At 39.7% G+C, this 15,615-nt stretch overlaps 2 protein-coding genes across 2 annotated transcripts in view; both read right to left on the reverse strand.

The window, feature by feature from the left end:
• Window positions 1-15,615, reverse strand: part of LOC120516128 (ATP-dependent translocase ABCB1-like) — a 506,684-nt gene that overhangs the window by 55,329 nt on the left and 435,740 nt on the right. The gene's annotated exons all lie outside the window — the stretch shown is intronic.
• Window positions 4,895-6,842, reverse strand: LOC120516130 (ATP-dependent translocase ABCB1-like). Its single transcript, XM_039737592.1, has 3 exons — window positions 6,796-6,842; window positions 5,269-5,505; window positions 4,895-5,073 (listed from the first exon to the last, which is right to left on the reverse strand). The coding sequence occupies exons 2-3, from the start codon at window positions 5,500-5,502 to the stop codon at window positions 4,900-4,902; spliced, it is 408 nt and encodes a 135-aa protein (XP_039593526.1). The 5' UTR covers window positions 5,503-5,505; window positions 6,796-6,842; the 3' UTR covers window positions 4,895-4,899.

The raw sequence follows: 15,615 nt of genomic DNA on the forward strand, positions 1-15,615 counted from the left end.
AAGTCTATCAGTAGCCGACTTTTAAAGGAACCATATTGTCAGTTATTACGTGAAGCTGAGAAGGTAGCAGAAGGAACAGTGCAGGATGTGTTGCGAATGACTTGCCAGCCGCAACTACTGTACTTGGAAAGACCAGTTCACATCCTCAGCTAGACACTCAAATTAAATTTTTTTACGACTGTAGTGAGATTCAGGCTTTGTGTCAGTCCTCACACACTTGGTAAAAACAGGTGCAGAGTTCAGAGCTATTAGTCTCGCTCAGCATGTCCATCAACTTTCCACTGGCCAGGAGTTTTTTTCCTGCATTTACAGAGCAACAACTTCAACTTGCACAACAAAATGACCTTGTCATTTCTAAGGTGCTAACTTTCGTGATCCGAAAGAGACAACCTTCACGAAGGGTACGGCATGGTGCAAATTGAAAGGTTCTTAGGTTGCTGAAACAATGGGATAGGTTAGAATTTCGAAATGACATCTTGTACAGAGTGATTAAAGATCCTGTGCAGGGTAAGAAGAAAGTTCAGTATGTTCTTCCTTATTCATTGATGGAGAAGGCACTATCTGGCATTCATGATCTAGCAGGACATGAGGGACAGGCTCGAACACTGTATCTGGCCAGACAGCGATTTTTCTGGCCTGATATGGAAAATGACATCAAAGCCTATGTGAAATGCTGTCAGAGATGTGTTTTTGCCAAGTTCCCTGAGCCTGCTGCACGAGCACTATTAGAAAGTATGAAGACTTCTGCTCCTATGGAGATGGTTTGCCTTGATTTCTGGTCGGCAGAAGATCACAAGCAAAGATCTGTGGATGTTCTTGTGGTTACAGACCATTTCACAAAACTGGCTCATGCATTTCCCTGTGCTAACCAAACATCAAAGCAAATTGCAAAAAAACTTTGGGATAATGTATTTTGTGTTTATGGGTTTCCTGAAAGGATACACACTGATCAGGGTGCAAATTTTGAGAGTGACTTAATAGCTGAATTGTTTCATTTGTCAGGAGTATCAAAGTCACATACAACTGCGTACCATCCCAAGGGGAATGGAGGGAAAGAACGGTTCAATCGCACACTTGGAAACATGCTTCTAACCCTCCCACTACGACAAACAAACTCATGGCCTCAGCAGATTCAGACATTACCTTTTGTCTATAATGCTACAGTGCATGAAACAACAGGATATACTCAATTTTTCCTTATGTTTGGTCGTGTTCCGAGACTACCTGTGGATGTTATGTTCAAACAAGTTTTGCAGGACCCTGTTGTAGTTGATTATAGTACATATGCAAAGACTTTACTCTCCGACTTGCAAAATGCAATGAATATTGCTCGGCAGCATTCCTTAAGTGAGTAGTATCATCAGGCATAGCAATACAACAAAAAGATCAAAGGCACCCATCTCAGACCAAGTGATCATGTGCTTGTGGCTAACAAGAATGAGCGAGGCAAAAGAAAATTAATGGATAAATGGGAAAGCACCGTGTTTACTGTTGTGGATGGGAATTCTCAAAATAATATTTATAAGATCAAGGATGAACTGGGACATGAGAGAGTGGTACATTGGAACTTGCTAGTAGATGTTAGTTTTTTGCCATAGAACCTCTCAGATGTGGATCCTGAAGAGATTGATACAGTTTCTACATCTTCGTGCACCTCTTTTGGAGATTGTATATGCAATTCTTTTGCAAATGAAGAAGAAACTAACTTAACTCCTGTTGATAGTAACCAGGATCATATCAGCTATGCAGGTACAGGAGAAGTTACCCAAATACCCATGTCCAGGGTGTTAGTTTCTAATTCGCCTGCTGTCACAGATAGTAACAGTTGTCGGACTTCCTGCTCTTCAATTCTGCCCCTTTTATCTGGCAAAACGTGAGAATGAATGTGAAGATAACACTATGCAGAAATCTAATCAATCCTTTGATGATCTGAGTGAAACATCAGCCTCTCCATTTATACAACCTGCTTCTTCTGTAGTCCCACATTTACCTTCAGGTGTAGTGACACATTCACATGCTACTCAACCCGTACATAACCCTGCTTCTACTTCAGCTAGTTCTTTTAGAACAAAAACTGGTAGGGTGGTTAAATCTGTCAATAGGCTCATTGAAACTATGGTTCAGAAACCTTTTCTTAAGAGTGATTCCAGTTCAGTTACTAGTCATTCCTCATCTCTTTTTGCTTTCTTTAAACATTAAATTTATTTTCTGCTGGGTAGCATACACGAATAAGATACAGATATCTATATTATATGTTTCTGATACATTCTGTATATTGGCAAAATGTTATGTGGCGTACCAGGTGTCACATTATTCTAAGGGGTTATGAAGTCTGATCAACTTCATGTACCACTTAACCTTTTCTTTTGAGGGTAACTTTCAAATTGAACCAGATGACTCAGTTGTCATTCATACTTGTGCCAGACAAAAGCAAACCATGTTGTTTAGTGACTAATCGGAAAGATTATCAGGATATTGGTGATTTGCAGGAGGGGTGAATGTAACAGGTGTATAACATAAAATGTTTAGTTGTTTGGAGCTTCACCAAATCCTGATAACATTCATTGTGTTGTATGTTTTCCTGTTGTGGTCCTGTTATATTTTTCTATTCTGTTTGTTGTGTTATGTGACACCATAAGTGTGAGCCTCTACCAGTATTTGTTGTGTTACTGTGAGAGGAGGTAAGCACGCTGTTATTCTCTGTATAATAAAATTAATTAATTTATTTTAAATTGTTTGAGTTAATTTTTTTGTATATAACAGTAATTGTAATAAGATTTTTTTGTATACAGTTGTTGTTTGGAAATGTTTTGAATGATTTTATATTAATTTTAGTTATGTGTTAATGTGAGCGTTTAACAGCCTTTCCACGTGTTTTTTTTTTTTTGTTAATAGGGGAATACAAAGCTTTATTGTTTTTTTTTGGGTTCTCGAAATTTTAAAACGATAAAGAAAAACATCAAAAATTAAAGGTGTTTAAAAGTTTCTTCATTGGGGTTTTGGGTTTGCATATAATCACAAAACAGAATTTAGGGTTTAAATAATCCAAAACCCAAAAACAAGTGGGGGAACCCCCCATTAATAATGACCCACCAAAATAAAAATGGAAAAAATTTTTAAATATTTTTCTTAATTTTTTTAATTTAAATTTTACAAACAAAACAGAAAATTAATTTCCTTCAAAAAAATTTTGAATGGTTTTGGGAAATTAAAATTCCTTTTTACAACTGTTTTGTTAGGGGTATTCCCCGGGCCCTCCTCGGTCAGGCCGTTTTTGGGCATTTTTTCTGAAGTAGTTGGGGGCCCCGAAATTCAGGATTTTGGGGGGTTATTTTGGAAAAAAGAGATTTTCTACCTTCCTCTGATGTCCTTATAACAACAGGTAAAATGAAAGGGGCAAAACAAAAATAAATATTATATTTTATTACCTTATCATGATTAATATATTTAATTTTAAAAATTTATGTTCTATTTACATTAAAAAAATAATTTATATATTTTTACATAATTTACTTACCTGCAAAATTAACTAATAAAATTCACCAACAGAAATAAATAAAAAAATGGTTTTGACTCTTTACCCAGGCAGTCCAAAAATTAAAAAAGAATGTGAAAAATTTTAAAAACAAGAGATTTTTCTTTTATAATATATTTCAATAACAAATTTTAAAAATTAATCTTTTTAAATAACCTTTTTTCATTATTATGGAATTTAATTTTTAAGACTTGTAATTATGCTATAAATTAAAATTTCATAAAGGCAGTCATTAAAATTTTTAATCCTTAAAGTTTCTCTTTTTTCTCTTTAATTTGAACCCCTACTGTACTGAAAAATTGTTTCGGATGTATTACAACTGATTCCCCCATTTTAAGTCTCGTTTTTTTTTAAAATAAGGGGTATAAGTTATTTATTTTTTTCATATAAATGTTAAATTAATACCCCCCAAAAGGTTTTTTTTTGCTAACTAAACCAACTGCCCAAAAATCAATTTTATTAAAAAAAAGAAAGGGGGGGTATTAAAATGAAAAATCTTTTCCGACTTTTTTAAATTTTAGAATAAGACCTCTACATCTTAGTATTTTCCCCCATTTTTTTACAGTGGTTTAAATGGTGTAATCTTTTTTTTTTTTTTTTTTTTTTTTTTTTTTTTTTTTTTTTTTTTTTTTTTTTTTTTTTTTTTTTTTTTTTTTTTTTTTTTTTTTTTTTTTTTTTTTTTTTTTTTGTTTTTTTTTTTTTTTTTTTTTTTTTTTTTTTTTTTTTTTTTTTTTTTTTTTTTTCCCCCCCCCCCAATTACAAAGAAGCACTGTTAAATAATTTAAACACTGTGCTAATATTTTTAATTTTTGAATGGTCTGATTATATATATATATTACTGCATCAACAAGGGGCGGCACAGTGGCTTTGCAGTTAGGAGACCTGGGTTCACTTCCCGGGTCCTCCCTGCGTGGAGTTTGCATGTTCTCCCCGTGTCTGCGTGGGTTTCCTCCGGGCATTTCGGTTTCCTCCCACAGTCCAAAGACATGTAGGTTAGGTGGATTGGCTATTGTAAATTGGCCCTAGTGACTGGTTTGTGTGTGTCCTGCAGTGGGTTGGCACCCTGCCGGGATTGGTTCCTGCCTTGTGCCCTGTGTTGGCTGGGATTGGCTCCTGCAGACCCCCCGTGATCCTGTGTTCGGATTCAGCAGGTTAGAAAATGGATGGATGCATCAACACAAACTAGGAAATAATGACTGAGTATTAAAATACACTCTGCATTCAATCTGATATAATATATTTAAAATTAACTAAATTCCCTTTCATTGTTCTGCAAAATTTTGACACTATATAATAAATAACTTTCCACATTCTCTTCAGTTGTCTGGTAAGCAATAAAATTCTGCACATTACAATTGCATAATCTAACTGATTAGAAATATACTTACTCCAATAATCTTTGCAAATATTATCCCAAAACATGGATACACGACTCCATCAATTAAAGAAGCCAGCAGTCCAACAATTATGTAGGGCCACACTTTTTTATTTAGAGATAATATTCTACAAAGTGATGCCTCAGGGAGATTTTCCTCTTCCTTTAAAAAAGTAAAAATATACTAAAAATCTAATTAAGCCTAAATGTTTAACAGATTTTTTTACATCTTAAATTATAATTACAGCCTTGTGGACTTCATATGTCATATATTTGAATAATGTCAAAAGCTAGTCAAGAACGTGTAATGTATGACTGGCTGATAAATCCTAAATATAACATTAATAGGACAGCTTACACTCATTTGAATGCTTTTAAAAAGCATTTGCACTTCTCCCTCCTTTTGTTTCTTCTTTATTGATCGTCTGGAACCTCTAGCTGTAGATCGCCGTCGTCTCGATCTCCTGCTGAGACTTCTTGTGCTTTTAATTTCAGAATCTCCAGCATTCTCATTTTCAAGTACTTCTAGTTTATCTTCTGTTTCACCCATTTCATCAGACTCATACTCGTTATCTTCATCTTTGCTTTTCATACACTAAAAAATGTTTTTAATATTTTTTTAACTGTTTTTTAACATTCAAAATGGGTTTTGTTTTTTTGGCTTAAACTAAGACAAACTTTGCCAAATTATGCCAAAACTTATTTAAAGATTAATACAAGACAACTGAAAATATTAAATGAACTCTTTCACTGTGCATATAGAATTTTAGAATAAGGAACCTCAAAATAATGTAATGTATTTTTGCATTTTTTAAACAGGTGTTTTTAAAATGAGTGTTATCATTTTACAATTAACGTTACAGCTACATTCACCATTAACAAATCAATTAACCAGTTATGTACAGTATATGGAATTAAAGTATGGTTTGAGTTTTTTTAAAGCAAGCTTACATCCTTTGAACTGTAAATTTTTGTACATTAAAAAATGTAAATGTTCAGATTATATAATGTATATAATAATATCTGAATATTATATTACAATCAGCATCCACAATCACACAGAAGTAGCAGCACTCAGGAAATAAGATTATGTTTTGAAGTGTAAAAAGAAGTGGAGTTCCTTGGGAACCCTTTACCGTATTTTTCCTTCAAAATAGTAGTTTCTGTATGCAAATCATCTTAATTAAGGTGAATACTGAATTTTATGACAAGAGAACTGCTAATTAAATGCAGAAACAGTTCTGAAAACTTGTAACATACAAGGCAATGCATCCAAATATATTTTTTTCAGGTGGATGTTGCTCAAAAATAGTCAGCTTGTGGGGAAAAGCCTGTTCATTTTAAACTTGTTGGGGCAATGCAGGAAGGAAGTGACAAGAAAAGGAAGGTGCAGAAAGAAAATTTGCTTTTAACTTCACAATCGAGTCATGAGTGAGAGAGGGCTGTAATTTATTTAAAGTGAGAAATTCTTGCTATGTTTAAGTAACAAAGTGAGTCACATTTGAGGTGGGGTACTGAAAAGTACAAGTAATGGAACGAAGCACCTGAAGCATATTTTGAAAACAATCTGGGGCTTTGCCTTAATTCTTAACAGAAAGTCAAATGTACAGTATCACTGCTCTATGAACAACAGCCAAACCCTTTGAAGCCTATGGATGGATGATGTAATCTGTCCGGAAAATCCTTTCAGCGCAGTGACGAAAAATGGCAGACTCTATAGATCAAGATCCCACCTTGATATTGTCTTGCTATGCTGCTACAGTCTATGCAAGCATATATAAACATGGCCAACAAGAAAGGGGGTCCGAAAGAACCGAAAACTAAAGCTACATCCAAGCTAAGGTCAGCGTGACGTAGTTCAAGGTACGGCCTTTCAGAGACTGACCTGGATCAGACTGGCAAAAGCCCAGACTCCTCATGACCACGGTCTGCAACATTGTCTCCGGCTGAGAGCAAAATAGGGAGTGAATATACGAGCGTGAGCGAAGTAGGTCTCGATAGCTCACTGATTGGAGAAGATCACCTGAAACTGGAAAAGGCCTTGCAGTCCGCGGTTTCAATTATTCCATGCGAGCCAGGAACATTGGGGACACCAGCTACAATAGAGCCTGCCGCCTCACCTACGGTGCAAAAAAGCAGAATTGATCTGTCTGAACTGAAGGTGATGATCGCTGAGCTCATGCAAGAGATAAAGAAATGCGAGAAGGCAAATGAGAAGGCAAGGGAAAAGGCAAATGAGAAGCTGCGACAGGAGCTGCGACAGATGCGGCAGCAGGACAATAAAGTCTTTAAAGATATGCTGGGTAAAATTGAAGAGCACATTCAGGAAACCTTGGTTAAACTGAGTACACTTGCTGATCAACTGGAGGACGTCAAGGAGACATTTACGACTCGGATTGAAACAGCCAAAAATCTAGCTGCCAGTGCTGAAGAAAAAGCAACAACTGCCAGCTCCGAATGCAAAAAACTCTGAGACAAACTGGCTGCTTTGTAAGATGGAAAGCAGAAGGAATAATGTCAGAATTGAAGGTCTGCCTTAGATTCGAGAAAGTCAAAACCCAGTGAAATTCGCAGCTAAACTATTTTCTAAACTAATTGGAGAGGACTTTAAAACAGATTCTGAGATATTAGCGACTTATCACGTACGCGGATCAAATACCATTAGAGCTAGATCTATTATTCGCTTTGAAAGATTATTATTTAAGGTAGGGATGATGGCACTCCTCAGACACAAGCAAGAGATTATATATGAAAATAACCACTTTGGTATCTTCCCTGATTTCTCTCAAGCAACAGCTACTAAACACACAGCCTTCTACAACATTAAACAGCGGTTACGGCAAACCAATATCAAATACAGCCTCTTGTATCCTGCCAAACTGAAAGTGGAATTGCAGGGTCAATTCTATGCCTTCACTAGCAAGAAAGGAGCAGAAAAGGAATTAAGAAAGCTGATCCAGGGACAATTCTGATACATAATAGTGAGTCATGGCAGTTAATGATATGGCAAGGATTAATAACCTACTGTCTGATCTATTTGTTAAGATACGGGTTTTTATCATTATATATCCTCATTATTACTCGGACGCTATCTGTTTATGTTTTAATTACAGCTATAGACGTTTCTGCTTAATTACTTTTTTTTTAATCTAATTATTTTTTCTCTAATCTAAACGAGACTGTTCAACATCATACCCTTGGTTTATTGTTATTGCTATTATTGTATTAAGACTTATTATGCTTATTCTGGACCACTTTCTAACACCATTCCCCGGGTTTATTATCCGGGTGTATTTTCTTAATACACTATAATATATATATTCTAAGTTCATAGTTTGTTAATGATTAAATTTTATGCATATAGTATTTAGACTATATTGGGTATTACCAGAATTCGGCGTCGGTTCTTCTTGTCTTGCGGGCGACCTCGGTAGCGTAGCCGACTGAGTGTTCGATGTATGGAAAGGCACAAAGAGATGGTCACCCCAGTTTTGTGGACTATTTGCCAGTTATATTTATTTCTTTAAGAACACAACTGTGGACATACCGCACTGAGCTACACAAAAACCACTTCTGTGGTTTTTTTTTCTATCTTTCTCTCTCTACTCCACCCACCAAATTTCTCTTCCCTTAAACAATCTATCAATTAACTTTATTGAAATTTCCTGATATGAACTCCTGCTTACATTACTCCCTTACCCCAGAAGAAATGTTCTCATTTCAGTAACATTTTTCAGAAATATATAAATATATATATATATAAAAGCAACAACAATGTAGGTGAACCACAATCAGACCTTACCTAAACAGTAATTAAACAGTAATAATTAATTAAAGGTACAGGGGACCGCCTGGACTGACAAGCAGCACGTTGTTGACAGTAATTAGCAATGTCTGAAGGCCAGTAAAAAGACTGTGTTGCTCTGTCCATTGTTTTGGCCAATCCATAATGACCAGCTGCTGGGTGTCCATGAACATAATGGAGTACTTGGGGAATCAGTGAGGTAGGAATAATAATTTGTTTAACTGTTTTGTGAGAAGGTTGGCACAAGCGTCGATACAACAGTCCATTATCTAGTATAAGACGACCAAACTGTGACCATAGTTTCCTTAGATAAGGGAACGCATCATGAAGTCTCCAAAGAGGGGGCCGGTGTCCCCTCTCCAGCCAAGAGAGAACAGTTGTAAGAACAGGATCTTTCTGTTGCTGTTCAGCGATGTTCCAATCCCCTTGTATGTGCACAAGACTAGTGGTTGAAACTGGCTGTGATGTATAACTTTGAGAAGCAGTGAGCTGAAGCTGAGTGAGTGTTGAAGCAACATCAGTCTGGGTTGAAGCTGTTGCAGTTTGAGTACTTGATGTGACAGTTAATGATGACAGAGCAACCTGGGAAGGGTCAGGTGGGCGCTGAGACAGGGCATCAGCATTAAGATGTTTAGCTCCATCACAATATATAACATGCCAGTCATAAAGGTCTAACTCGATAGACCATCGTGCCCTTCTTCCTGTGGGGTGTTGATCTAAAGGAAGCTTTTTAAGACCAACCAAGGGTTTATGGTCTGTGATGATGGTGAAGGGATGGAAAGTTAAGTAATGGCGGAAGTGACGGACTGACCAAACAATAGCAAAGAGCTCACGGTCAAATGTTGACCACTTTCTCTCTGAAGCTGAGAGCAAGTGACTAGAATATGCTATTACATGCTCTTTACCATCAATGTGTTGTGCTAAAACAGATCCAATAGCATGAAGAGAGGCATCTGTGTATAAAAAAAAAGGAATTGACAGATTGGGAAATGCCATGATTGGTGGGGATATTAAAGCCTGTTTTAGTGTGTGAAAGGCTTCATCTGCTTCAGCTGTCCAGATGAATGGCACACCTTTGTGCGTATTAATGAATCGTCTGTAATAGGAACAAAGGCCAAGAAAGGCTCTGACCTGAGTAGGTGATTGTGGGACAGGCCATGATGCAACTTTGTCTGTGTTTGTAGCATCTGGCTGAATGCCTTCACTCGAAATGTGGTGGCCTAAAAATGTGACAGAGGAGCGTGCCAGATGGCACTTTGTGGGTTTGAGCTTGAGCCCAGATTCACGGAAATGTAGGAAAACCTTGCGTAAATGCTGAAGGTGTTGGGAGAAATCCTCACTGTAGACAATAATGTTGTCAAGTTATATTAAACATATGCTCCAGTGTAAGCCACGGAGCACCAACTCCATCAAGCGCTGAAAACTTGGAGGGGCATTAGAAATACCCATTGGCATCATTCTGAACTGATAAAGTCCAACACCTGTAGAGAAAGCAGTTTTCTCCTTGTCTCTTGAATCAAGTGGAATTTGCCAGTATCCTGCAGTAAGGCCAATAGTACTAAATATTCGGGAACCAGATAACCTATCCAGTGTTTCATCAACCCTGGGAAGTGGGTGAGAGTCTTTAACAGTAACTGCATTAAGGTGACGGTAATCAACGCAAAATCTGTGGGTACCATCCTTTTTCCTAACTAATACAACTGGAGCCGACCATGGGCTATGAGATTCCTCAATAATATTATGCTCCAGGAGCTTCTTCACTTCCTGTTGCAAAAGACCCTGGGTTGCTGGAGAAACTCTATATGGACGTAATTTGATTGGCTTAGCATCCCCTGTAAGGATACTGTGAGTGACCAGGTTTGTTCTGCCATAATCATAAGGGTGTGAGCTAAAAATATCTGAATAGTCCCTTAGTAATGTTTCAAGTTGTATTACTTCTGCTGAAGACAAATTTGTTTCAGATATGTCAACCTGTGGCAGTGCTTCATTAGATGCATAACTAGCAGTAACTGCTGACACTAAGGTGTATTCCTAGTGTCCCTGGCCTGTGATAGAAAACAGCTGGCCTAAAGGGCATCCTTCACTGAGGGAAACAGGGTCTGTGGATGGATTAACAACTCTGACAAAGCCTCTGCCATTGTTTACTGATGTTAATGTTCTAGAGACAGCTAATGACAGCGTAGGGGAGTGGTGCGGCTCTATAATGCCAATAAAATTATTGACATGGGATGAAGCTATGCAGCTTCCCATAACATAGACTGCAATTGCAATTTCTGACAAAGCTGGGACAGTCACTGATGAGACAAGAGTGGTGGCACACTGTATAGGGACAAGATGTTGAGGGGAGGAGAGAGCCACTGTGGTGTCGTACAATGACAAATGTGCATGCGGCAGGTTCAAGGTCACATGATGCTGGGTTAGGAAGTCCCATCCTAAAATCACAGGGTGGCTGGAAGAACGCACCACATGAAAAACATGACAAAAAGTAATGTCTCCAATATGTACAGGGGCAGTAATAGTTCCCAACATATCCAAGAAGTGCCCAGTTACAGAGGTAGCAAGGACAAATGTCTTACTGATGGGCTGAGAAGACAATGTTGGAATAGATCTGCGGCAGTCATCTGTGATCAGCGAGAGACCGGAGCCAGTGTCCACTAAAGCATGGAGTTCAGCTCCAGCTATTGTGAGTTGTATAAATGGAGTAGGGCTGATGTGTGCATTTGAATCAACATTATGCGGGTGGACCAATATGTGATTAGAAACTGACATTTGGTCCTCAATACTAGCTTCTAATAGTTTCCCTGACTATGTTTAGAGGAAGACAGAGTGTTGTCTGGTGTGGAAAAATGCACCCGTCTTGTGGGAGGTGTGTGATAGCTATCTGAAGTATGTCTCCGGTGGCGTGACATAGTGGGTGAGGAGGGTCTATTTTGTCTGTAGAGGGGACCTGTGGATGGGGAAGGAGCTCTATGGGGTCTGTTACTATAATCAGAGTTAGAAGAATGTATTGCAGCATGGGCTCTGTGCTCACCTGAAGGTGAGCGGACAGGTGAATTATCATAAAAGTACCTGGAGGGAGAAAAATTATCATGGTTATCTGTTCGGAAACAGTAGACCCTTGGATGCTGAGAGGTTGGGGAGCGGCTTCAATGTTGCCGAGAGCCGGGATCACCATTTTGAGGAAAGCAGTCATCATCAGAATAGGTGTAACGACGAGGTGATGAAGCTCGGAAAGATGGTGTAGAGATGTCATCATAGAAAGAGTGATTTCTTCCTGCATAGGAATTTTTGGTAGAATTGTACCAGTCCTGACAGTGGCACCGATGGTAGTTCTGTTGTTTTGAGTGATGACCAGTGCAACAGGTAAGATCTGACATTCCACAGGCATGAGATGTGCTCCTTATTTCTTTCACTGCATGTTTAAGGTCAGAAAACTGCTGTGTGAGTTTGGCCAATCTCTCATCGGTATAGCATTTATTAGACTGTTGTAAGTCATGTAAGTCAGTTCGGAGATCAGCAATAGCAGCGACTAAGTCAGTCATAGGATCAGCAGCACGGCTGTCTGTATTGTGTTGTGTGACAGTCACTGGCATGACATTTGACGGGGCAGCTATGCTGAGAGCTAACTGAGCACGTTCACATTGCCTTGCTACTTTCAATGCAGCATCCAGTGTCAGTGCGCCTTGCTCATGGATTTTTAGTTGAAGAGACGGATCTAATCCCGACACAAACCGTCTAAAAATTTCACAACTTTGAGCATGTGGAATGGAATTTAAAATCTATTGCTAGCCTCTGTATGAAAATCTGCATGTTCTCTGTGTGGCTAGGTATTATTATTAACAGAAGTGTGCTTCCAGCTGTGGAATGCAGCTCTCAGCCACTCCCCGGCTTGTCTCAAGCAGTGTCTGGTTATGGTCCAATTAAGATGCCAAACATATGACAAGTTTTCTGATAAGCTTCATTCCAAATATAAGACTAGAATTTATGCTTTCCGTTGTAATCAACAAATTTTGTAAAGAATGTTCTGTGGCCTTGGATGGAACTGATCTATTTCTTTTCTAACCATTCTCTTTAATGATTTTGTTATAAATGCAGCTGAACCCCCCTTGTCGGGGGCCTTCCTTGCATTTTCTCTCTGTAAGGAAAAGCCGCTCTGCTCACCAAGAAGTCAGAAATAAAAGATTCTGCTTATTAGAATTGGTGTCTGCCTGCTATTGTTTTGAACCTTCGTCCACAGTTTTCTGGCGCCCGAACATGGGGCGGAGACGGACAGGTGACTCCTCGAGCGGGATTGTCCAGAGGTCGGAAGGACAAGCTCTGGCAAAAATTAGGACTGGCCTGCCTCGGACGTATCCTGCGTGAGAAGTCCCTGGCCTCCTCTGACCGAATACGAAGGTCGAACCAACTGGGATTTCCCTAGCAGGTCACGAATTTCTTGGTGAGTAGACTGAGGGAGTCCGATTGAGTGAATGAAGTAGCTCAGGGATTTGAAGGGTTTATGGGAAGTTAAGGAAAATAAATACTGTATCACTAACGTAGTGGATGGTAACTGGAAAATAGGGAATAATACTTGGGTCCCTCGGGGGACAGTGTAAGATACTACAAGTACGTTAGTAAGTTACTCCCTGGGAAGCGGGATAGAAAGGGGTGAGTGGCACACTCCTATTAAATAGGGGAATGGGAGTAAGAAAAGCATAGTATATGAATTGAGTGTCTGGGAATAACACTGAGTGGGTGGACGAGTTTTCTGTTCCTAACGTCTGGTCATAATCCTGCTTCTATGGGTTGCTCTGTGGTGGAGACCTGCACTAGCAGTTTGGCACATAGGAGGCGTCTGACAAAGGAATTGGTGTTAAGCACATTTTGTATTCCGGACTCCACGCTGAATATTGTTGTACGATTCTGCTAAACAACGGACACGAAACCACTTGAGTACTAATCTGGGAGTGGGACAGGACTGGGAGCAGAACGCCGCGAGGGCTGAATTGTTCTACTGTGGTCCAGTGCCATTCATTATGGGAAAGCAAAATAGTAAACCGGTCAAAGAGACTCCTTTGGGAAATCAAAAGTCTCTGTTAGAAGGATTATTTTTGGAAAGTGTCTCGGACACGAGCTTTCACTTGGGTCCGAAAGGGGGTTCACCTAGGAAATTAATAGAAAAGAAAACCGGATTACAATTTAAGAAACATGTAAAAAATGGAATAAACAGAGTGGTGGCAGATGGCCAATAGATGGGACTGTGGACATATCAGAAATACAAGAAATAAGGAAAATATTATGTAGAAATGCACGAGGATGTTGTAACAAAGGTCCATATCGAATGTACGTGTTTGATAGATGGGAATTGGTGATAAAGGATAGGACCTTGCAAGCGGCGCAGAAGCGTAACGAGCTGCTGGCTGCTGAGGTCAAAACACAGAAAGAAAAGGAAAAGTTATTGCTAGCGTTGCAGAAAACGAAGGTAGAGACAGAGCCCAAGCCTGAAAGTAAAAGAAAGAAGACCGAAAAGAAAGACCCCCTATACCCCGTAATCTGTCCATCCCCTCCTTACCAAACTCCCCCGATTCCACCTCCTGCACCCCCTCCTCCAACTGCACCCCAGTTAAAAGACGAAGCATCTGGAGCAAGTTTTTACGATGAATAATATCATTATGACCCGTCCTCACATATTGACCCTGAGGAAGATGATTCAGATCATTCACAAGGTGCTACTGGGTTGCAATGGCAGAAACCAGAAGAGTCATCTGTCTCCCAGCGCACGAGAAGTCAGACCCTCCTCTCTAAACCTATGGGCGGTTTTACTTCCACCTTCGGCTCCCCTAAACCTTCTGGCCCAACATCCTCTTGCCCCCTCATTGAAGTCCCCAACCCTCGACATGATTACGCACAACCCCCAGGCAATAATAATCCCACTACCAATGATTCACCGAAATTGGGACATTGAAGAATTAAAGGATGTGGTGTCTGAACTGCCCGACCCCAAAGCAGTCGGTGGACTGAACAGTTACAGCAGCTTGATGACATGTATAAACCAAATGCTGCAGAGTGGACACAGGTACTCCGCCGAAAGCTGGGCACCACATGGGCAACTGTAAATCACGGTGATCTTAACGGTGCCCCTTGGCGTTGGAATGAAGCTCTTTCCCGAGGCCCCGGGAATGAAGGTCCTTTCCTCGGCCAGTGGGAGCCTTTGAAAGGAGCCCTGGCAGAAAAATATAAAAAGGGCACAGACTGGTCACTAATTTCAGCAGAAAAAAAGACCTTACAGTGGATGAATGGGCTCACCGGTTGCAAGATCTGATGGCTAATCACTCTGGGCTAGACAATGAAAACGATAGAATTCGTGCTGCAGTGCCTCCTTTTGTCTCGGGACTGAGAAGTGATATTCAAAGCAAAGTTCGCACGTCTTGCATTAGGCTGGGAAAGCACTACGTTCGAGGAAGTCAAGCGTCATGCAGAGCATGCTGAGAGACAGACTAAATTAAAAGAGTCAGACACACAGACCAAACTGTTGGCTGCACAAATAAATTACTACTGGTGGAACTGATCCGCTAGGGGAGGGACGCAGAAATTTCTTTGGAAGGCGAGGGTGCGGGAGAGGACGAGGGTTCCAATTATCAAGCCCTAATAATCCTTTCGCTCAGATGCCTGACCCTTCGGAGCAGACGCCAGCGTCATATGCCTGTTACGGCTGCAGTGAACTTGGACATTTCAGACGCAACTGCCCACACAAGCGCCCTCCACCACCCCTCTCCCTGAGCCCAATGACATTCCTTGGTCCTAGGAATTAGCAGGGACCACCAGCCACTTTTTCCAGTTTCCTTTGCTTACTCGTCATGCTGATACTGATCCTTTATTGACTTTAATAGTAAACGGCAAAGAAACTGTCTTTCTTGTGGA

Source organism: Polypterus senegalus, chromosome 15, assembly GCF_016835505.1.
Source record: "Polypterus senegalus isolate Bchr_013 chromosome 15, ASM1683550v1, whole genome shotgun sequence".
Classification (NCBI taxonomy): Eukaryota; Metazoa; Chordata; class Cladistia; order Polypteriformes; family Polypteridae; genus Polypterus; species Polypterus senegalus.